The 23,252-nt window shown below is 43.3% G+C and overlaps 1 protein-coding gene across 1 annotated transcript in view; it reads left to right on the plus strand.

Moving 5' to 3' along the window:
• LOC120940513 overlaps positions 1-23,252 on the plus strand; it is a 308,239-nt gene that overhangs the window by 83,085 nt on the left and 201,902 nt on the right. The window contains exons 3-4 of the mRNA XM_040353429.1: positions 10,691-10,732; positions 10,868-10,975. Coding sequence (XP_040209363.1) covers positions 10,691-10,732; positions 10,868-10,975 — 150 coding nt within the window. The remainder of the gene's footprint in view (positions 1-10,690; positions 10,733-10,867; positions 10,976-23,252) is intronic.

The raw sequence follows: 23,252 nt of genomic DNA on the forward strand, positions 1-23,252 counted from the left end.
CACATGTGGTATCTCCATCCCGACCCCATGCCCCCAGGAATCCCACTCCCTCCCCCGGTGGGAACCATAGGAATCCCTCCAGTGGAGCTAGGGGGGACACCTGGGGGGTACTCTCCTGTTTTATTAAACTTATCCCATATTAACAAAGAGTTCCAAGTCAGGGAAGATGTCCATTTCGAAAGTCCTCTCGACATACTCGGGAACCCAAGGGGCCCCTGCAAGGTTCCTCCCTATTGTTTTTTCTAGTTGGACCCACATTTTATTAGAGGAGTCATGGCACCAGTTCAAAATTCGGACCAGCGACATTGCCTTTTAGTATACCGATATATCTGGCAACCCCATTCCTCCCTCTACCTTACTTCTGTGCAGGATGTCGTTGGCCAACCTTGGTCGTTTGTCATTCAACACGAATGCTACAAATGCCTTCCCTATCTGTTTAAAAACGGTTTCTGGTAATTTAATCGGGACTGTATGTAATATGTAGATAATTCTAGGTAGTATACACATTTTAATGGTACTCACTTTTCCAAACCATGTTGGATATTGTCCTGTCCATTTCTTTAGGTCCCCCACTATCCTGACCATTGGGGAGGCATTATTAAGGTCATATAACATTTTTTGATCTGACACGGTGATATGTAGTCCCAAATAGAACAAGGGGTCCTTACCCCATTGTATGGAAGATGCCCTCCTCAGCGTCCTCGCCATCTCTTGAGGTACATGGCTGGGTAAAAGTATTAATTATTCAAAATTTTAAAATTGGACAGATACCCATATCTGTCCACTTACTGCATAAGGGCTGTTAAGGATGTCTGTGGTGTTGAAAGGTAGAATAATAAATCATCAGCATAGGCCGATACTTTGTGTTCCACATCCCCAATACATGTCCCTGATATCGCCCCATTACTTCTAATCTTACAAAGAAATGGCTCTAATATTAAAGCAAATATTGGTGAAAGTGGGCAGTCCTGTCTTGTTCTGTTTCGTATAATAAGATGGTCGGATACTGTGCCATTTAGTTTAACCCTTGCTCTTGGATCTGCAAAAAGGGCCATTACCCATCCCATCATGCGGTCACCCAGGCCCACCGCCCTCAAGACTTCACTCATAAACCCCCAGTTCACCCTATCGAAGGCTTTTTTTAGCATCCATTGATAGTACGATCTTTGGGGCTTTCTCTGGACCGTAATTTTTTTTATAAGTATGTCAATCTGTCCGGGCCAGGACTTTTTCCTGTCGGTAAGGCTGCTATTGCTCTGCTCAACTCTTCTACTGTAATTGGGTTTTCCATTTCTTCTGTAATTGATAGGGTAGGCATTAATGACTCCCTGATATAATCTTGTATCTCTTCCCTTCTTTGGTCCTCCCTATCCTCTATTTGTGAAGTCTCAGATGTCTGGATATTATATAGGGTTTCATAGAATCTGTGAAATTCTGTTGCTATGGCCTGAGTTTCCACTATCTTTTTTTTTTTTTTTGTTCCCTATTAATAGGTTATGGACATGTCTAGACTCTTGTTGCTTTTTAAGTTGTTTAGCTAGTAGACGTCCGCTATTAGTTTTTCGATCTCTAAACATTGTGCGAGTTCTGCTCGAAGGTTCAGTAGTTATTGGATATCTAAGGGATCAAGATTTATTTTATGTTTAATCTCCAGTGCATTAATTTTCTCTGATAACTCTGTTTCTTTCTTTCTTTCTTTCTTTCTTTCTTTCTTTCTTTCTTTCTTTCTTTCTTTCTTTCTTTCTTTCTTTCTTTCTTTCTATTGGTTCTCTTCTTATAACTGTTTTATGGGCCTCCCACACTGCCTGGTCAGACACCTCACCCGGTGTGTTCCTCTCAAAATAATCCCTTATTTTAACTGCCAGTTCATCGGCTTCCTTTTTGTTTATATTATAATATTGATTTGTTCGGTCTCCAAGTCCGTTCTATATAACCTGCCTGGATCAGGGAGAGTGTTAACGTTATTGGGGCATGATCTGAGATGGCTATGGACTCGATGGTGCACTTTCTGACCTTTTCTAAATAAAATTGATCTACCATGAATACATCAATATCCGAATACTTTTTATGTGTTTTAGAATAACTGTAGTCCTTTACTCCCATCATGCATTACCCGCCAGCTGTCGACCAAGTGTTGGGTGCGTAGAAGTTGTTTAAAATGTTTTAGAGCTCTAAAGGATAGAGATGTTTTCCCTGATGTTGTATCCAGACTTGGGTCCAACACAATATTGAAATCTCCACCCAGAATCCAACAACCTTCCCTAAATTTCTCCAGCATCTTCAACATTTTAGCAAGAAAATTACTTGTCAGAATATTTGGTGCATAAATTGCAGCAAACGTATATCGCTGGCTATATATTGTACCTTTAAATAAATCGAAAATACCTCATGAAGTGGGATTGTATAGGCAACGAATAAAAATTTCAAAAATATATATGAAAAAATAACAATTTATTACAAAAATAGTTACAACATGTACAAAAATATCTCGAGCATTATAAGAATATACATAGTACAAAAACAAAACATGGATGATGCAGATACTGTCCGGCATACGGTACCATCACCATAAGGGAGGTAAAGTTGTAGCTGAAAAGCCGACGCGTTTCGAATGCTACACATTCTTCATCATGGCATAAAACAAGTATTGCATCTAGAGTAGAGCAAAAAGTATTAAATACATTCACATTAAATCATTGTATTCTCTCCATTGAAGTGCAAAAGCACATACACATCCTCTTCCTCGAGTAGGGAAAAGGCATAATTAACAATGAAGAGGACTCACCTATTGCTTAAAAAGCTCCACGCCCAGGAGTGTGGGGCAAAAGGCCCCCGGGTATTCAGGGACGTCGATGTCTCCTATGGCAGGTTGCACCATTTAAAACAAATCCCCATTTGAATGTCACTCATAGAGTGGATAGAATCTAGCACCCCCTCCCTCCCCCCAAAGATACTCCAAATATACCTCCCCCTTGGAGCATCCCACCTTACTGGTAGAGGGGTCCGCGCACACACCTTGTACTCGGACCTCTCCACCCCCTTACTGATACCAGTTCAACTTTTTATATCGGGACCGTCCTAAACAACCAGGATACCCCACTCTAATTCCCTCCTCCCCAGATGCTGCTCTCTAATATTCTCCCAGTAAGTCTTATAGCAACATCCAGATACCCTTTCTACAATTGAAGTGCCCCCTATAACCTCCCTCATACTATGACTTATTATAATGGTATAGATACATATTTCCCCCCACTGCATCAAATCATTTCTTCCACATGCACATATTTCCATATATAACACTTATAACATTAACCAGGGACTGCAGCCCCTTTCACCCCTTCTATCTGTTCACTTAGATTTTAGTCCAGTACCCCCCCCCCCCCCCCCACACCAAAGAAGAAGAGGAGAGAAAAAAAAACACCCCACACCCATTCTTGTGAGCTTTTAGAAAATTAAGAAAGCTCCTCTTCCTTGTTCAGTGAACCGTCCATTAGGCCTCTAATCTTGTTCAGGCCGCTGTAGGGGGCTCCCTGCTTTGTGTCCTCCAATCTATAAAGTCTACTAATGGGAGGTCCAGTGTTTCATCAAAGAACTGCAGATCATCTTTAGTAAGTAAAGTTGCTGTTCTGCCATTCCTAAAGGCCATCAAACTAAACGGAAACCCCCAGCGATAGTTAACCCCCTTAGAGTGCAGGGCTTCCAGCAGAGGACGGACCACTCAGCGTTGGTACAGGGTCCTGCGGGTTAAATCTGGGTACAGTGATCAATTCGTACAATCAAGGGAAATGTCAGGACTACTACGGGCCATTTTCATAATAGTTTCCTTTACTGCATATTTTATGTACTTTTAAAATATAACATCCCTGGGTTTCTCCATATTTTGAGTGGCATATGTGGGAACTCGATGTATCCGATCTAGCTTGATACATTCAGGTGCAGAGGCCCCGTAATCTGACCAAATACTTTTTGAACTACTGAGACTAGTTCGGATGTTTGAATTGCTTCGGGTAACCCTTTTATATGGATGTTCTGCCTTCTGTCTCTATTCTCATAATCATCTAATTGGTCTTTATAGGAGTTTAATAGCGTCTTGAATCTCCACCACTGCCTGTACCATTACCTCCTGACTCTCTTCCACCCTGTGCCCGTGTGTCTTCTCTTGTTATTTACTGCTTGCTGGCAGGACTGCTCCACCACACTAATTAGCTGCTGAATGTCTTTGTAGGAAGGGCCCTCAAAAGTTCCCTGATTTCAATCGCTGCATCCCCAACCCCCCCCTTTGACACCAGAGTCCACTTCTCCCTTTCTTCCAGTGGGGGGCTTTTGACCTGTGGGTTCAATTTGTCTCCTTGTGTCCTAGGGCTATAACTGGGAGCTGCCATTGCTTGATTCTCCTCCAATGTCGGGGTTCCTCTCTCCACTGCTACCGTGTCCCCCTTTGGAGATGGAACATCTAGTGCCATTCCATTTGAGAGTTCTGGGGGGCTGTCTTTATCAGTTTCCGCCCTTTCCACATTGGGGCTGCCCTCTTCAGGCATTAAACAGCCTTCCCCCTGCACTGCAGTTTCTTTCCCTCACTCGGGGGGGGGGGGGGTGTTCTACATAGGCGATATCCCTCTCAGGAAGCTTTCTCCCCCATCCTATTGTTGGCGATTCCCTTCCATACTCTGCATGGGCCCGTCCAGCTGCTTGGACACCGCGACTTGGTGTCGGGGATTTACGGTCTATTTTCTTCCCACTATCTCCATTAATGTCCATTACCCCACATCTCCTCTCATCCTGTCATAGTAATATGCAGCCCCCGCTCTACACAGTATCCCTCCTGTCTCATTCCAACTTCCCTTAGCCGGCTGCTGCGCAGCTTGTCGTCGTGTAGTCATTGCTAATGTCAATGTTTCATAAATAACACTTCTGGGCAGTTCAGCAACAATTTTCCACAAGGGTAATTTAGGAGCAGCAAAAAAAAAATGGCACTAATTTGACTGTTTTATAGATCAACTCTGTTTCACATCATATTTTTCCTCCCCTTTCTTTTTACTCCCCTTACTTTTTACTCAGCATTTGCAGACCGCCATCCCTATAGGACCTTCTCCTCACGAGGATGCAGCACAGTATGGTTCAGCACACGCAGGGGGTCAGCAATGGAGCCTCAGCGGCCGTCGCTTAAAATTACTCCAGATTACTCGGATCACTCAGCCATGATGTTGCTCTACAGAGCTTCAGTAAGGAGCTTCCGCACACAGCTGATAGCAGGCAACAGACCCTCTGTTTTCAAGGGATCTGCTCTGTCAGAGTTCTAGTACAAGCCGGTCTCCGCTCCAGCGCACACTCTCTCTCTTCCAGTCCATTAGCACATTCAGCTGGGGACTGACCGGTCAGCTGATTATTGATGGCGGATCCATTAACAGCAACTGCTTAACAAGCTTGGTATACTGGGGCAGCATACGTCCATGCTCACACCCAGACTGACCTGAGACACACCAAGAAGCAACAGTTCACGCAAGTGAAGCCAATCATAACAAGCAGCATGCATATATTAATACAGTCCTGAAATGATCTCATCTTTTTCATTTGGCCATTTATTATGCAAATGTCACCTACAAAAGGGCTCAAAATTTCAAGTCCTGAGCTACTAGCCAGGCCTCAAGGGTTACTGGCCACCAGTTGCCCCACCCTACCCCTACCCTGCCTGCCCCTAATCCCTCCCCTAAACACGCTTTCATAAATGATCTCATAAAATTACACTTAACCACTTCCCGGTGGCCGCGATGTTCGCAGGGGCACCAGCGATTGCTCGTCACAGAGCAGGGATGTGGATCTGTGTGTGTAAACACACAGATCCACGTCCTGTCAGGGAAGAGGAAAATTGGAATACCGATCGGTCACTTCATCAAGTCGGTCCCCTCCCCCCACAGTTTGAATCACTCCCTAGGACACAGTTAACACCTTGATCGCCTCCTAGTGTTAACTCCTTCACTGCCAGGGAAATTTTTACAATAATCGGTGCATATTTATAGCACTCATTGCTGCAATAATGTCAATGGTCCCAAAATACTGTCAAGTGTCCGATGTGTCCACCGTAATGTCACGATAAAAATTGCAGATCACTGCCATTACTAGTAAAAAATAAAATAAATATTTCCCTCATTCTGTAGACGCTATAACTTTTTCGCAAACTAATCAATATACGCTTATTGTGATTTTTTTTTTTTTTTTTTTTTTTTTTTACCAAAGATATGTAGATTACATATTGGCCTAAACTGAGAAAAATGAGAAAAATAAATATATATTTTTAAAAAAAAAATAGGGATATTTATTATAGCAAAAAGTAAACGTGTTTTTTTTTTTTCTCAAAATTGTCGCAATTGTTTTTTTTGTTAATAGCGCAAAAATTTAAAACCATAGAGGTGATGAAATACCACCAAAAGAAAGCTCTATTTGTGGGGGAAAAAATTATAAAATTTAATTTGGGTACAGCTTAGCATGACCACGCAATTGTCATTCAAAATGTTACACCGCTGAAAGCTGGCCCCGGGCAGGAAGGGGGTTAAGTTTTTTTATGCAGAATTAAGTTCTAAAAATAAAATAACTCTGTCTGTGCCCAAAAATGCAGTCTGCCCGTGTCCGCCAGTGAAGCCTGTATCTCCAATGCAGCCATGTGTCCCCAATGCAGCCTACCTGTGTAGGGGAAGAGAGGAGAGCCGCCGCCTGGTTGATCAGAGCGTGGGGAACATAACTGCTTTCATTTCAATAGCTGTGTGTTTCCCACGGCACACCATCATATATACAGCCCCTCCCCCTTGTCCGGGCACTTTTATAGACAGCTTACCCGTCCCAGGATTGGATGGTTGATCTGTCTGTCAAAGTGCCCGGACAAGGGGGAGGGGCTGTTAATGACAGCACGTGGCGGGGAACACAGCTATTGAAATAAGTGTTTTTTTTTTTTTTTTCTCCGCGCTCTGATCAACCAACATTGCAAATACTGCTCAAGTATTTTCAATGTCTGTGGATGATAGGCAGTAGATAAACAAAGTTTAATATTTAAGGCTTCACATAAAGCTCTACAAAACCTGGAGGTAAATTGTACTACCTGCCACAATGTCCGCCGGGCACGGCAGGACCGTGGATCTGTGTGTAAAAACAGATCCACGTCCTGTCAGAGGAGAGGAGACTGATGTGTGTTCCCAGTACAGAGTAACACCCATTGGTCTCCTCCCTTTGTGAATTTCCACCCCCTACAGTTAGAATCGCTCACCAGGGAACATTTAATCCCTTGATTGCCCCCTAGTGTTAAACCCTTCCCCGCCAGTCACATTTACACAGTAATCAGTGCAGTTTTATAGCACTAATCACTGTATAAATGTGAATGGTCCCAAAAACATGTCAAGTGTCCCATATGTCCGTCACAATGTCACGGTCACAATAAAAATCGCAAATCGCCGCCATTACTAAAAAAAAAAAAATGCCATAAATCTATCCCCTCTTTTGTAGATGCTATAACTTTTGCGCAAACTAGAGTTGTCCCGATACCACTTTTTTAAGAACGAGTAAAAGTACCGATACTTTTTTCAAGTACTCGCCGATACCGATTACTGATACTTTTTAAATTTTTTACTATTTTTGTTGTTTTTTTACAATGCTTTCTTAGGGAGGGGGGAGTGGATGGTGTCAGTGTGTTTTTTTTATTTTAATTTGTATTTTTTACAATTATTTTTATTATTTATTGCAATTTTTTTTTTCTTAGCCCTGTTGGGGGTCTTTGGTGAGATATCAGGGGTCTTAACAGACCTCTGACATCTCCCCTTTGAGACAGAGAAAGGGACGCAGATTCCCCATTCCCTTTCTCAGCTGCACTGAAAATGAATGGACAGGAGACAGAGGCTCCTATCCATTCATAAACTGAAGCATCGTAAACACAGTTTACGATGTTTCAGTTATATGAATGAACAGAGTCAGTGATCACTGACTCTGTTCATTCGGAAAAGGTAGGAGCCGCTAAACCTGGCTCCTACCTTTTCCGAATGAACATCATCCTGACAGAGAGGGCGGAGGAGGGTGACACGGAGCCCAGGGGGATATGGAGGGGGATACGGAGCATGGAGGGGGAGAGCAAAACTGAGGAGGACAGCAGTGGCACGGAGGGGGAGAGTAGCACGGATGGGGGAACTGGAGGAGGATACAGGGACAGTCGGGTATCGGGTGAAGCGAAATGTATTAAAGCAAAAAGTAAAAGATATGTTTTTTTTTTTTTTAAATTGTTGCTCTTCTTTTGAGGGAAATTTTTTTTATTTAATTTGGTGTACCCAAGTGTTGCATGACCGCACAATTGTCATTCAAAGTGGGACAGCGCTGAAAACTAAAACTTGGTCTGGGCAGGAAGGGGGTGAAAATGCCCTGTATTGAAGCAGTTAATGAAAGCCAAGGCAGAGTGGGGCCCCTTCAAGTGTATAAAATGTGCCATTTTACACGAGTGATCTACCATCACAAAATGGTAGTGAACCCCTCTAATGGGGGGGGGGGGGTTCAATGATAAAAATCCATACTGTAGATATCCTACTCAATGGTTTCTCAGGTACTGGAAGAAAAGGTAATGTCGTGAGCCAGTCAATGCAGGGATATTATGTGCCTTTAACAAGGGCATGCCCAGGATAATGGGGAACATGAGGGATGTAATGATGCAGAAACTCCTGATGAAGTACCGCAGAGAATAGGTGCAGTCTTTTGGGTAACAGAATCAGACCTGATACTGCATCAGAGCCATCGACCAGATAGACAAAAATCCTCTGTTTTCTTAACACAGAGAGGAAATTATGTTGAAGAGCAAATGCAGTGTCCACAAAGAGTTGATTGCTGGAACAGAAACTGTTTTTGTAGACCTGCAGGAACAACAGGAGAGTGAGATGTGCTTGATTCCCTCCTAGAGGGCATATCGTGGAGAACCAGGTAGGCGTAGGCTTGCAAGGCTTCTCGAGACAATTCTTATCCCTGCAGTAGAAGCAGAGGACAGAGGTGGTCTCAAAACGCTCCTCTGTGGGTGACCACTATGCTTATCTTTAATGGGAGTACTGGACATAGTGGGAACTTAAGCAGACACCTCAGGACTTGGATACATGCTAGCTATCTTGGATTGTCTCTCCCGCAACCGATGATCGATCTGAATGGCAAGGTTCATCAGGTTTTCCAAAGACGAAGGGCACCCCAACTCTGGTAAATTCATCTTTTAAAGCATCAGATATCCAAGATGGAACTGATGGTGAAGTGCTGGATCATGCCATTTGGTGTCTGTACTTCACACACGGAGATCAGCCACATAGTCCTCCACAGGCATTTTGACCTTGCTGCAGCTTTCATAGCCTTGTTTGAGCGGTCTGATGCACAAAAAGTTTCAGCATACAATTGAGACATTGCTGAGAAAAATTAGTCCATGGTAGCCAGAGCAGGATCAAGTTGTTCCTGGAGATGATTAGCCCAGGATTGGGGTTCATCCAGAAGAAGTGAAATAATAAACCCTGTCTTTTTAGTAGCTTCTGATGAAAAGGTTTGGTGTAACAAGGAAAAGTACAGTTCACAGGAATTCTGAAATACCCATAATTTCTTGCGGTTTCCAGAAAAGAGCTTGGGTATAGGTACCCTGGGTTTGGGTGAAGGGAGATCTGCACAGAAGAAGCCGTATTTAGTCTGGACAGAAGAGTTTGTAGCTGCAGGAGAAGCTGAGGAAGGTACAGTAACTGACTCGCTTGGTAATCGACTTTCCATGCAATAGTTTTACAAACTCTGCACGATGTAATCCAGAAAACAATTCCTTTTTGTTGGGACTTTTTTACAGCAACCAGACTACTACATTGGTTATTTAAAAGTGTTCATTTTATTCTAGTAGACAATTTAAAAAGAAGTAATGGAAAACCTCCACGAGGCTCTAATATGTTAAACAATAGATCATACAACATTGTGGCACATTATTTTTCAAGGTGATGACACCCGATACCATATACTGTAAATTATATTATTAATAAACAGTTTAACATGGAAAGGGACATCCAACACGTTTCAAACGTATCTTCCTCATTGATGTTTAACGCCACCCTGAAATGTAAACGGAACTACCAAATTCACAATTTCACAATCGCGACAGTTTTATATTTTCTACGGTTTCTCCATGCCATCCTTGTCCTTACACTTCACTGCGGGCTCGCTAGTTATAAAGGGCGCCACAACCCAGGGACCTTTGATCTTTCAAATTACTTATTTGCAACAAAAAAAATTATAGACACAAGTTTTTTTTTTTTGGGTGTTTTTTGTTTTTTCAACCGTTTCCCTTTATTTTGCTTATATCGTAAAATAATAAGGAAAAAACTGTGGTGATTAAATACCACCAAACGAAAGCTCTCTTTGTGTGGAAAACATAATAAAAATGTGGTTTGGGTACAGTGTAGCATGACTGAGTAATTGCCATTCAAAGTGGGAGAGCACTGTAAGCTAAAAATTTGTATGGACAGGAAGGGATAAAAGTGCACAGTACTGAGGTGGTTAAATACAGCCAACAATCTCTATGTGTAACAAAAAAAAAAAAAAAAAAATGCGTTGAAAGTTGAAAATTGGCCTGAGCAGGAAGGGGGTGAAAGTGTCCAGTATTGAAGTGATTAATATTTCACTTTTTATGTGCAATTATTATTTTTTATCTTTTTAACAGAGTCCAGTCTTGGAAAGAAGACTGATGGCTGTTAAATATTCGGTAAGTTGTATTCTTTTTAATGGTCTTTGATGCTCTTTGTTTTATTTTTGGTATTCCAAATATCCACATAGATAAAAAAAATATATAAATCGTTTTTTTTTTTTTTTTCATGAATATTTTGTTCCTCTCTTCTAGGAAACCTTCAAGATCTCATCTCGTGCTGAGGCATCTGTGGTTTTGAATCTTACTCAACAACTAAGTGATAATTTGGAGCAATATTTCCTTAATTGCAAAGGATTTGAAGTAAGTTTCCAAAAGCTCAATATATTTTGCTGAACTTGTACATGCAGCCTAAGTGGTTGTGGGTCTACTAAATTTTTGTTGTTTTTTTTTTATTTTTTTATTTATTGTTTTGCTAGGTAATAATACATACAGTTGCAAAAAAAAACTAAAAAAAAAAACCTTCTGCACAAAGAAAGAAAACTAGTACAGTTCCATGTCCTTACATAAATATCAACAGTACACATTTCAACAATGAAGGCATTACATATGGTTATGTTAACATTTATGGTATGCAGTGATGCGTCCGAGGAGGACGTGAGGCGTCTGACGGTGGGAGGTGCCGGACTGTCCCATGGCTGGTAGCGGTGCACGTGGGGTAGAGTCTCCAGCGAATCCACCAGCAGATCGGCCGAGGACAGCGTGAGAGGCTGGAGATCTGCCTTCCGCACGGGAGACTCGCCACCGCTCCCCGCTCATGACCCGACGCTTCCGGGAGACCTGGAGGAAGGAGATCACAGCGCCGCGCGGACCCACGTGATCGAGGCCCGGACCGGCTGCGGAGTGAGACGCAATAGGAAGGACGGATAGCACAACGATAAGATCCCGAACCAGACACCCGCGTGGAGCTACACAACCCGGCGGTCGGATGGAGGATGGGCCGCGGGGATTGGTGAGGCGCTCAGTCTGAGCCGAGTTGGGTCGGGTCTAGCCCCCCCCGAACCCCTCCCCTTCTCTTATCTTCCCACAGAGGCTGAGTACATTAATGTATCTATACTGTGGGATATTGCAATAATGGGACTGGACTCCAATCCAAGTAAGGAAGGTTAATTGGGTGATTAGACAGTGCCTCCCTTCACTGTTTTCTGCCAAGGGCTTTCTGAGATAACCTGGACAATTGCTGTTTTAAAGTAGTGAAGTGAAAATACCTGCAACCTATAAGCTATATATATAAACCGTACATCCTGAGGGCAGGACTTCACTAGCATATACAAACACTCTGAGTATTAGTAGGGGTGTGGAAGCGTCGTATTCTGTCTGTATAGTAAGCTCAGATCCCAGCGTCATAAGGGATTGTATGGTGGACCACCAGGATCCATACACTTGTGACTGTAATGACTGCAAATACTAGCATCCTTCTATGTCTCAGAATTCTGACCAAAGCACAGCAATCCATACTTTTACCATCTTGAGCATACTCTTTCGTTTTGCTATATACCCGGTTCTACTCATGACCTCGGCGCCTGGAGCATAATTTTTGTCTTTTGTTTTTTTTTGCTTTGCTTGTCTGAATATTTGTTGGGGGGACTAGGGCTAATATCCTTTCCGCAAAGAACAGTCTTAAAAGTGATTAGGAATCAAAAAACTCAGAACACTCACAATCTTGCGGGGGACTGAGAAGTGAAACACATAAATCCTATAAGCATTATAAACCCAGCCCCCCGAGCGTGGGAACTCATTTAAACGTCAAAGGCCTAGGACTGGTAGACTTTGATGGTATCTTTTTATCCTTGTGATCCAAGGAATAGTACTGCGGACCTTCTGGATCTTCGCGTACGGGATCATAATAATTGAGACCGCAGGTTTTTACCTAGGACTCAAAAACTTTGACCATAAGTATCCCTGGCAATCTTAATATAACCTCTTGCACTGCAGCATGTCTGCCCCCAAATAAGATTGTGGCTCTCGAAATACAATTCTTTGCTTGGCCGAAGGCGTATTAGGGGGAACCAGTTTCTGTGCCACCCCTATACAAAATCTGATTAAAAGTGCCTAGGATCTTAAACATCAGAACACCCTCAAACTGGGTAAGAGAATAAGACCAATTAATAAGATGAATAAGTCCACAAGAGGCGTCGCCTCAAAGGGGCCTAAAAGCAAACCTGGGACCAGTTCAATACAGCACTATATGACTCAAGAGGGCAACACCAAAAGCCCTGGAACGGTAAAGAAAAGTGAAAAGAAGAAACCCAAGACTATGACAGGGGCAGACAGTGCGGATGGCTCTAAAGGGGAAATGACCTCAGAAAGCGAACAAGAGCGAAGCAGACTAGATGAGATAGATCAGGAGACCCGGCAGCCATCAAAAGCTGAAATGGATGTTGTAGAATCTGCTGTATTTTACAAGGCTATTTAATATAATCTAAACTAATAATCTCAAGAGATATTCACAGGTTCCCTCTATCTACTGCATAAATGAATTCATTGATCTACGCCTATTAAGACACACACATACGCACTGCTGCTGGTAAATGAACATCTGTGTTTATTCCCAAGGAAATAGGGATAGTCCGATATCACACATTAAAACATCATAATATACATACATATACAAGAGAAATTTATATATACTTATCACATCTGTAAGATCAGCTGGTTAGCAGAGAGCTTAAAGCTCCCATGGCCGGTATCAAGAGGAGGGAGAAAGAGCTAGAATGCCTGGCCACATGTCTTAGACCCAAGATGGCCACCAGGTTTCCATGAAGCCTTTGGCCAGCCAAGAACCTCACTCACCTAGCAGCCAAGAGAAGAGACAGCTCTGCCATCCAGCCCCACTCACTCAATACTCATTCAAAACCCCACCCATATGTGCCTATCCAATCAGCTGCACTTCCAAAACATCCTCTCCTCTAGGGGGGGGGGAGGTATTGCAGTTGATTATCACAAAACTCTTTGAAGCCTGTAGCACAGCAGTGCAAACTGCAGGGGGCCCACCTCCTCTGTAGCTTCACTTAAACCATGGGATAAAGTGTCATTCCATTGTAAACCCAGATCTCTTTAGCCCAGATTATTTTGACTGTACTCCAACTGATGTGATGCTGTTAAGGATGGAAAATGTCATCAAAACTCAAATTGATAGGATAAGATTGGACCTGAGTGGTCTCTTAGAAAGAGTGGAAGAGACGGAAAAAAGAATTGAACAAGACGGCGAACTTAATAAATTAAAAACACAAGTTCAATATCTGTCAGATAACCAAAAAATCCTAGCGTATCGTATAGAAGACCAGGAAAATCGCAACAGGCGACAGAATCTCAGAATCCGAGGGTTAATGGAAGAAAAAGATGAAGACCTAAGGACCATTATGAACATCATATTTAACCCCCTGTTAGACCAATCGGCAGAAATAAAGGCCCTTAAAATTGAACGTGTACACCGGGTAGGGAACCCCAAACAATCAGAAAGAAAGGGCCCCAGGGATGTCATTGTCCGGTTCCGGAATTATGAGGATAAGGCCAAGATCTGGAGTAGGCTGAGGGGGAAACCCCCCCATTAGATACAAAGGGGAGATTCAGATTTTCACGGACTTATCAAAAGAAACACTAACAAGGAGAAGACACTTGAAACCCCTTTTAGAGCTAATGCGCTCACAGAATGTGAATTATCATTGGGGGTTCCCCGCATGCCTTATAGGCCTAAAGGGGGGGATAACTGCACGGCTGAGATTCCCAGAGGAGCCGACAGGGTTCTCCAAAAGATTGGATCTACCAGTCCCAGATTTGCCTGATTGGGTTGACTAAAAGAGAAGGGAAGAAAAGGGAAAAAAGAAAGAAAAGGAAAAGTAGAGTTACTTGGATGGAAGGGGGGGTGGGAGTTGGTAGGGAGGGCAGCCATGGGAAGTTCTAGAGATCACCACCAGGAGGGGAGCCGATGGTAAAGGAGAGGAGGATACCAATAGGGGCTCCCAGGCCAATATTGGGCCATGGGGAGGGGGAGAGGAGAAGGGAGTTGGGGGAGGGGGGAGGCATGGGGGGGAGGGGACCATCTCGAAGACTCCAAGGAAGAGATAGATACACGCAATTACCCTTAGATGACCGACATTAGATTTCTTTCATATAACGTAAGAGGATTGAACTCTCATGTCAAGAGAATCAAAATCCTTAAAGAACTAGAGTACTATAAGGCGGATGTCGTCTTTGTACAGGAGACTCACTTTACATCTGAGTCCAACATCAAGATGTTTTCCCACAACCACCCCACATGGTTTTATGGAGATACATTATCAAAGAGGGCACGCGGGGTTGCTATAGGATTTGCGAGGGGTGTTCGGTTTACACTAGGTGATAGACTGACCGACCCCGAAGGAAGATTTTTATTTCTGAAAGTTAAAATAGGAGGAGTGGACTTTACTCTAGCAAATGTTTATGCCCCTAATGTGAACTCGGTTAAATATGTAAACAAAATCCTAAGGAAACTAAAAGACTTTGAGGAGGGACATGTGGTACTAATGGGGGATCTCAATTGCTGCATGGATCCCATACTCGATAGCACGTCCCGGGCACAGGGGACTAATGGTGAACACTTAAATAAATTTAAACAACGAATGTCACATAACCAACTGATTGATGTATGGCGAACTCTACATCCCAAAACTCGTGACTACACCTTCTACTCCCCTGTGCACGGGACGTACTCGAGGATAGATTATATCCTCATAGACCACAGGCTACTTGATAGGGTAATCGATGCAGGGATTGAGATCACGACACTCTCCGATCATGCCCCTATAACTATAAAAATTAGTACCTCATTGCAGAAATCAAATCAACTAGTGTGGAGATTGGACGAAAGTTTACTTGAAGACGAAGGGGTGGTAGGGAGAGTCCAAAAGGAACTGGAGTTTTACTTCAGGGAAAACGATACGGAGGAGATCACGGGGGCATCACTATGGGATGCTCACAAAGCATATGTAAGAGGAATCTTTATTGCTGAGGGCGCAAGGAAAAAGAGAGAAAGTACCAGGAAGCTAAAATCCTTAATAGAAGAAATATATAAGTTAGAACAAGATCATAAAACACAGGGCCAAAAGAGAGAAGCTCTCCATGCATTGACTCTAAAAAGGGACGAATACAGAGTACTCTCAGAGCAAGAAACCAGGAGACTACTAAATAGAAGGGATAGAGAAACATACATCGGGGGTAACAAACCCAGTAAGCATTTAGCACGAATGGTCCAAAGAAAGAAAGCGAGAAACTTTATTGAGAAGATTCAAAAAAAGAACGGGGAAGTAGCTAACTCAACTAGGGATATTGCCGAAGTGTTTAGAAAATACTACGAAGGTTTATATGATGTACAGCAAAAGGAGTGGAATCCCGGTGAGAAAAAGGCCAAAATAAGAGTAGTATTACAGAAGGCAAATCTACCTAAAATAGATTCTCAAATAACCGCAAAAATGGAGGAACCTATAACAGAAGAGGAGGTGAGACTAGCCTTAAAAAACTCAGCTAAGGGGAAAAGCCCAGGCCCAGATGGCTTCACGACTTTTTATTTACAAAAGTTCGGTTCCATCTTGATTCCTAGACTCTGCCACTACTTTAATGGGCTAGGGGCTGAATATGAGATGAGTCGGGAGGCATTGGAAGCAACAATCACTGTAATAAAAAAGGAGGGAAAAGATAACACACTCTGCTCAGGCTTCCGCCCAATCTCATTGCTAAATGCAGATACCAAGTTGTATGCCAAGATTCTGGCCGAACGTATAAAGGGGTTAATGACAACTATAGTGCATCCCGACCAGGTGGGCTTTATAGCCGGTAGAGAGGGTAAGGATAATGGGGTCAGGGCGCTCCTTCTCCTTCGGCAGATTAAAGATAGTGGGTCCCCCGGTCTACTCCTGTCAGTAGACGCTGAAAAAGCATTTGACAGGGTAGACTGGGGGCTCATGTTCCAAACATTAGAAAATATAGGCATAGGTCCGAGGATGGTGAGGCGGATTAAAACTCTGTACCATCACCCACGCGCCAGGATTAAAATCAGCGGGTCTTTATCTACTCCCCTAGAGATGAGAAATGGGACCAGGAACCCCTTTTGGCAATGATACGTAATAGCCCTGAGATTGTGGGAGCTAAAGTTGGTGCAGAAGAGCACAAACTGGCCGCCTTTGCGGACGACGTACTATTTTTTATAAGTAGCCCCAGAAACACACTCCCGATTCTAATGGCAAATATTACACAGTACGGTGAGGTCTCAAATTTTAAAATGAACGTATCTAAGATGGAGATACTGAATGTCAATATCTCGAAGAGGGAAAAACGGTACCTTCAAACAGCATTCAGTTTTTCCTGGAAAAAATAAATAAATTATCTCGGCATAAAACTTGTAAACTCTCTAAGGAAAATGTATAGAGCCAACTATATCCCCCTGCTAAACGAAATTAAACAAGAGATTAAAACAATCTATCATCGGCCAATTTCATGGTTTGGTAGGATAAACGTCGTAAAAATGGTCTTGGTCCCAAAAATAATCTATAAATTTCAAATGGTCCCAGTAGCGTTACCACAGATGTATATAAAAATATTAAACTCCCTTCTGATGAACTATATCTGGAAAAATAAAAGACAGAGGATCTCAGCTCAAGTACTAAAACCGGGCTGGCGGTCCCAGACATAAGTAAATATTATGTTGCAACGGTTCTCGCGAGAATAATAGAGTGGGCCAAAGAAAACCCAGACAAAAGATGGATTAATATCGAATGCGCACTTGCAAGGGCACAATTGGGGCGAATCATTTGGAACCCACCTCAACATAGAACTTTAGCACACGAAATAACAATTAATGCACTGCGGGTTTGGGATAGAGTACACAAACAATTGAAATTAAAATTTAATTCCCCACTAATGGACCTTAAAGATAATGAATTCTTTGCACCCGGGACTGAAGGGGTGGGAGGGAACTGGATTAAAAATAGGACACAGGTCAGGGATATAATACAAAAGGGTAAGAGAATGACACATCACGAAATTAAAACAAAGATAGAATCCATGAGGCTGGACGAATGGCGTTATATGCAGTTGGTGCTCTTTATTAAGCGCCTACCGTTACCTCTTCGACCAAGCGAAGAATACACACTGATAGAAAAACTTTGCACCACCGATAGCTCAAAAGGTAATATCTCTAAAATTTACAGGTTTCTGTTTAAAAGGGAAGAGTTAGAAATCCCAAAATATATTTTAAAATGGGGAAAGAGAACTGAAAGCTCCCAGAGGAAAAACGTCAGTAACAAGAATAATAAAAATGACCCATACCTCCGCAACAGATGTAAGGACTGCCGAGATGAACTTTAAATGCTTAACGGGGTGGTACGCTACCCCAGATAAAATCAGCAAATACAGAGACGGACAGTCAGCAGACTGTTGGAGAGGATGTACAGTAAGGGGGACAATGGCTCATCTTTGGTGGGACTGCCCGGTAATTAAAAATTATTGGAAAAATATCCTGCCACTTATTAAGGTGATTACTAAAAAAGAGGTAATATAAGACCCATGGGTTGTTTTGTTCCATGGGGGGAATGAGAGTATAAAAGCATATAAAAAATCGCTGACCCCCCAATTACTGAATGCAGCCAAACGTCTGATTCCAAAAAAGTGGAGGGAAGCAGAAAGCCCACAAGTATGGGAGTGGATGGAGTCTGTGGAAGATACCTACAGGAGGGAGGAGTGGAAAGATAGGGCAGACGAGGAAAACGCTGAGCATAGGGGCAAATGGGCAAATTGGATCAAGTTAAAAAAAAATGGAGGATATTTGGAAAACCTGAGGGAGAGATAGAAAATCCAAGTAGATGTTGGGACATATTGGTAACGTGGAGTCTCGAGATGGGGGGGGGGGGGGTAACGTTGGGTATAATTTAGGTATACCCTTAGTCTCTGGTTAGGCTGTAAAATTTAATTCCCTCTGTATTTAAAGAAATAAAAAAAAAAAGGGGGGGGTAATTACACAACCGCAGATGATGCTAAAACTTCTTCGGAGACGATGGGGGCCCATCTTCCATGAGAAAGTCGCCAAGAAAGTTATTGACTGAGCGGAAGGGAAAAAAAAAAAAACATTTATGGTATGCATAGATAAAGCTTGGAAGTAGATGAAGTCCAGAGGCCCCTGATCTTGTCCAAACTTTTAGGTGAGCCCCTGGTGGTATAAATGAGTTGGTACAAAAGAACAGAGTTCATTAAAGGGGTTGTAAACCTTCGTGTTTTTTCACCTTAATGCATCCTAAGGTGAAAAAACATCTTGCAGTGTCCGCCCCCCACGCCCCTGTTTGCTCTCTCAATGGCTTCTCGGGTGTTCATTGGATAGATTAATAGCAGCGCAGCCATTGGTTCCCACTGCTGTCAAAAAAATCCAATGACGTAGCCGCCGGAGGGCGGGGCCAAGTCATACACTCGACGGCTATGGACTCGGGAAAGAGCTTCCCAGGGGGGTTATCTATTGTGGGGAGGAGCTGGGGAGCCGCCGTAGGACCCCAAAACAGGAGGATCGCGGCCACTCTGTGCCAAATGACCTGCACAGTGGAGGAAAGTATGTTTGTTATTTAAAAAAAATAAAACAATTATTGAACCTTTATAACCACTTTAACCCCTTCCCGACCGCCGCATGTACATATACGTCGGCAGAATGGCACGTACAGGCACATTGGCGTACCTGTACGTCCCTGCCTAGACGTGGGTGGGGGGTCCGATCGGGACCCCCCCGCGACTTGCGGCGGTCGGGTCCCCTCGGGGAGCGATCCGGGACGACGGCGCGGCTATTTGTTTTTAGCCGCTCCGTCGCGATCGCTCCCCGGAGCTGAAGAACGGGGAGAGCCGTGTGTAAACACGGCTTCCCCGTGCTTCACTGTGGCGGCGCATCGATCGGGTGATTCCCTTTATAGGGAAGACCCGATCGATGATGTCATTCCTACAGCCACACCCCCCTACACTAGTAAACACACACTAGGTGATCCCTAAATGTTACAGCGCCCCCTGTGTTTAACTCCCAAACTGCAACTGTCATTTTCACAATAAAGAATGAAATTTAAATGCATTTTTTGCTGTGAAAATGACAATGGTCCCAAAAATGTGTCAAAATTGTCCGAAGTGTCCGCCATAATGTCGCAGTCACGAAAAAAAATCGCTGATCGCCGCCATTAGTAGTAAAAAAAATAAAAAAAATAAAAATGCAAAAAAACTATCCCCTATTTTGTAAACGCTATAAATTTTGCGCAAACCAACCGATAAACGATTATTGCGATTTTTTTTACCAAAAATAGGTAGAAGAATACGTATCGGCCTAAACTGAGGAAAAAAAAAATTTTTTTTATGTTTTTGGGGGATATTTATTACAGCAAAAAGTAAAAAATATTGCATTTTTTTCAAAATTGTCGCTCTATTTTTGTTTATAGCGCAAAAAATAAAAACCGCCGAGGTGATCAAATACCACCAAAATAAAGCTCTATTTGTGGGGAAAAAAGGACGCCAATTTTGTTTGGGAGCCACGTCGCACGACCGCGCAATTGTCTGTTAAAGCGACGCAGTCCTGAACTGTAAAAACCCCTTGGGTCTTTGGGCAGCAATATGGTCCGGGGCTTAAGTGGTTAAAGGAACACTAAAGGCAGAAGAAAAATAAAAAAAAATAACAAACATGTTATACTTACCTCCACTGTGCAGCTCGTTTTGCACAGATTGGCCCCGAATCCTGTCTTCTGGGGTCCTTCGGCGGCTGTCTCGGCTTCTCCTCGCAAAAGCTTTCCACGTTCATGAGAGCTTCCTCGCATGGTGGAAAGCTTTTGCGAGCGTGCTCCCATGATACAGCGGCGGCTGTAGCCGCCGACTGTATCACTCGGCCCCGACGCGCCGTGCCATCCGCTGTGATTGACAGCAGCGCCAGCCAATGGCTGCGCTGCTATCAATCCGCCCAGCCTAGCCAATCAACGGCCAGGCTGGGAACCAAACAAGATGACAAGCACGCGCCTGCTGTCAGATGTTTTTTTACCTTAATACATAGGATGCATAAGGTAAAAAAAACTTTTACCTTTACAACCCCTTTAACTTCTTCTCCAAGAGAGTTGGATGATGGGGTCTTGGGTCAACTAAAGCTATCACAGTTTAGTGGCTCTGTTAATTTTTTTTTCTCCTGCTGACAGCCCCCTGGTAGCCTTTAAGGGGTTGTAAACCCTTGTGCTTTTTCACCTTAATGCATCCTATGCATTAAGGTGAAAAAACGTCTGACAGTGACCGCCCCTCCCCCCCTCGTTTTACTCACCTGACCCTTTGATCCCTTGCTGAAGACGCGCTATACCTCTGCCCGGGGTTCTTGGCTCTTGATTGGGTAGATTCAGAGCAGCGCAGCAATTGGCTCCTGCTGCTGTCAATCAAATCCAATGAGGGTGGGGCCGAGTCCTACATTCTGCGTCTATGGATGCAAATGCTGGACTCCGGCGCGTGCCCTCAAGGTAACCCCCCCGGGAGAGCACTTCTCCTAGGGGGTTATACAAAGCGGGATGGCGCTGCTGGGGGACCACAGAGGATGATCGGGGCCACTCTGTGCAAAACAAACTGCACAGTATGACATGTTTGTTTAAAATAAAAAAACACAAAGCTTTACAATCACTTTTAGTTAATTTTACTGGTTTTAACAATATTTTATATGTGCACTATTTGTTCGACACTTAACTGATACCAATATAGACTCATTGGCCAATGCATCCCCTTTATATATAGGATATTTACACAAGACCACAGGCCTTTTCAGCTCTTCCTTTCATAAGGCTTGCATGATGCAGACAATGTCAGCTAGGGATCCTGTTGCTTTTGAGTAGGCATAGACGATTTAAGTCATAAAACACAGTTGAGGCACGCAAAGGAACTCCCAGGATTGCTGATGGCATTACGTGGCAGGCTCAAAAGCTCAGTGTATACAAGGAACAGTCTATGTCTTTTATATACACACCAGGCAGTCGCATCCATGATCAGCAGATTTATTTAAAGCATAACGAGATAAGTCTTACATGGTGCTTAGTAAAGAAGGAAGGCACTGAATAGTAAAAAAAGAGATGGCTTGGATGAGTGTAGAGAGCCGATTACCAGCACAGCAGGGAAAGCAATCCGGAAGGAGGGTTGGCTGTCGGCCACAGTGGGGAAGCCCGTCACCAAAACCCAGAAGTAGTCAGCCGCACAACGGCTGGGAGACACCAGAAAGGGCAGTAAACCAGGGTTCGACAAACCCAGGGCGCCAGGTCGCAATTGCGACTAGAATTAGCGACCTGGCGCGGCACAGTTGGGGTATCCTGTGTCTCTGTGCGCTCCCCCGCTGCGCCCGACGGTGATCTGGTGCCATCTTGTGGTGGCCGTTGGTATGACAAGACAACCAGCAATGCTAATGGAGCTTCCCCTGTCTGTTTTCACTGCCATCTACTTCCCTCTAATTAGAACCCCCAAACATTATATATATTTTTTATTCTAACACCATAGAGAATAAAATGGGAGGCGTTGCAATACTTTGTCACACCGTATTTGCGCAGCGGTCTTACAAGCTCACTTTTTGGGGAAAAAATACTTTTTTAAATAAAAAAATAAGACACCAGTAAAGTTAGCCCAATTTTTTTTATATTGTGAAAGATAATGTTACGCCGAGTAAATTGATACCCAACATGTCACGCTTAAAAATTGTGTCCGCTCGTGGAATGGCGACAAACTTTTACCCTTTAAAATCTCCATAGGCGACATTTAAAATGTTTTACAGGTTGCATGTTTTGAGTTAGAGGAGGTCTAGGGCTAGAATTATTGCTCTTGCTCTACCAATCGCGGCGATACGTCTCGTGTCTGGTTTGAACACCGCTTTCATATGCGGGCGCTACTCACGTATGCGTTCGCTTCTGCGCACAAGTTCGGTGGGATGGGGCGCATTCCTGGCTCCTAACTTTTTAAGCTGGCTCCTAGATTCCAAGCAAATTTGTCAAGCCCTACAGTAAACAATGGCGGTAACCAGGATGACTTATTTTGAGGCGTGCCCCTTTTAAGTCCTAAGGCAAGAACCAGTAGTGAGACTTTATATACCCTAGCACTGGGAACTTGCAAATTTAAAGGCAAAATCAAAATAATTTAAGGCCATTAGTGCATACTTTCCTGGAAAACAATGTGCAAAGGGCAAAAGAAATCCAATATGATAAAACTGAATAAGATTAAAAAATCAATCAATCAATTAGGTCATAAATACCACTACAGTCAATTATTGTTGCATATTTATATATATATATATATATATATATATATATCAATAAATAGTAAGATGAATTTTCCGGACTAGAAACAAAAAATACACACTTAAAGCAGAGTTCCACCCACTTTTGAGAGGTGGTCTTAAACGAAAGACCACTTCCCCCCCCCCCCCCCCCTCATTTTTGGATACGTTTTTGTAAGTACAAGTGTACTTCCGATTCAGCCTGGCTGCGGCCCAGGACGTCACGTTCTCTTCGGCAAGCACCCCCGTTGTCTTCTGGATGTGTCCCAGAAGACAAGCTGGCCATTCACAAAGCGCTGCCTGCCAGCTAGT

The sequence above is a fragment of the Rana temporaria genome, chromosome 5 (genome assembly GCF_905171775.1).
Source record: "Rana temporaria chromosome 5, aRanTem1.1, whole genome shotgun sequence".
Classification (NCBI taxonomy): domain Eukaryota; kingdom Metazoa; phylum Chordata; class Amphibia; order Anura; family Ranidae; genus Rana; species Rana temporaria.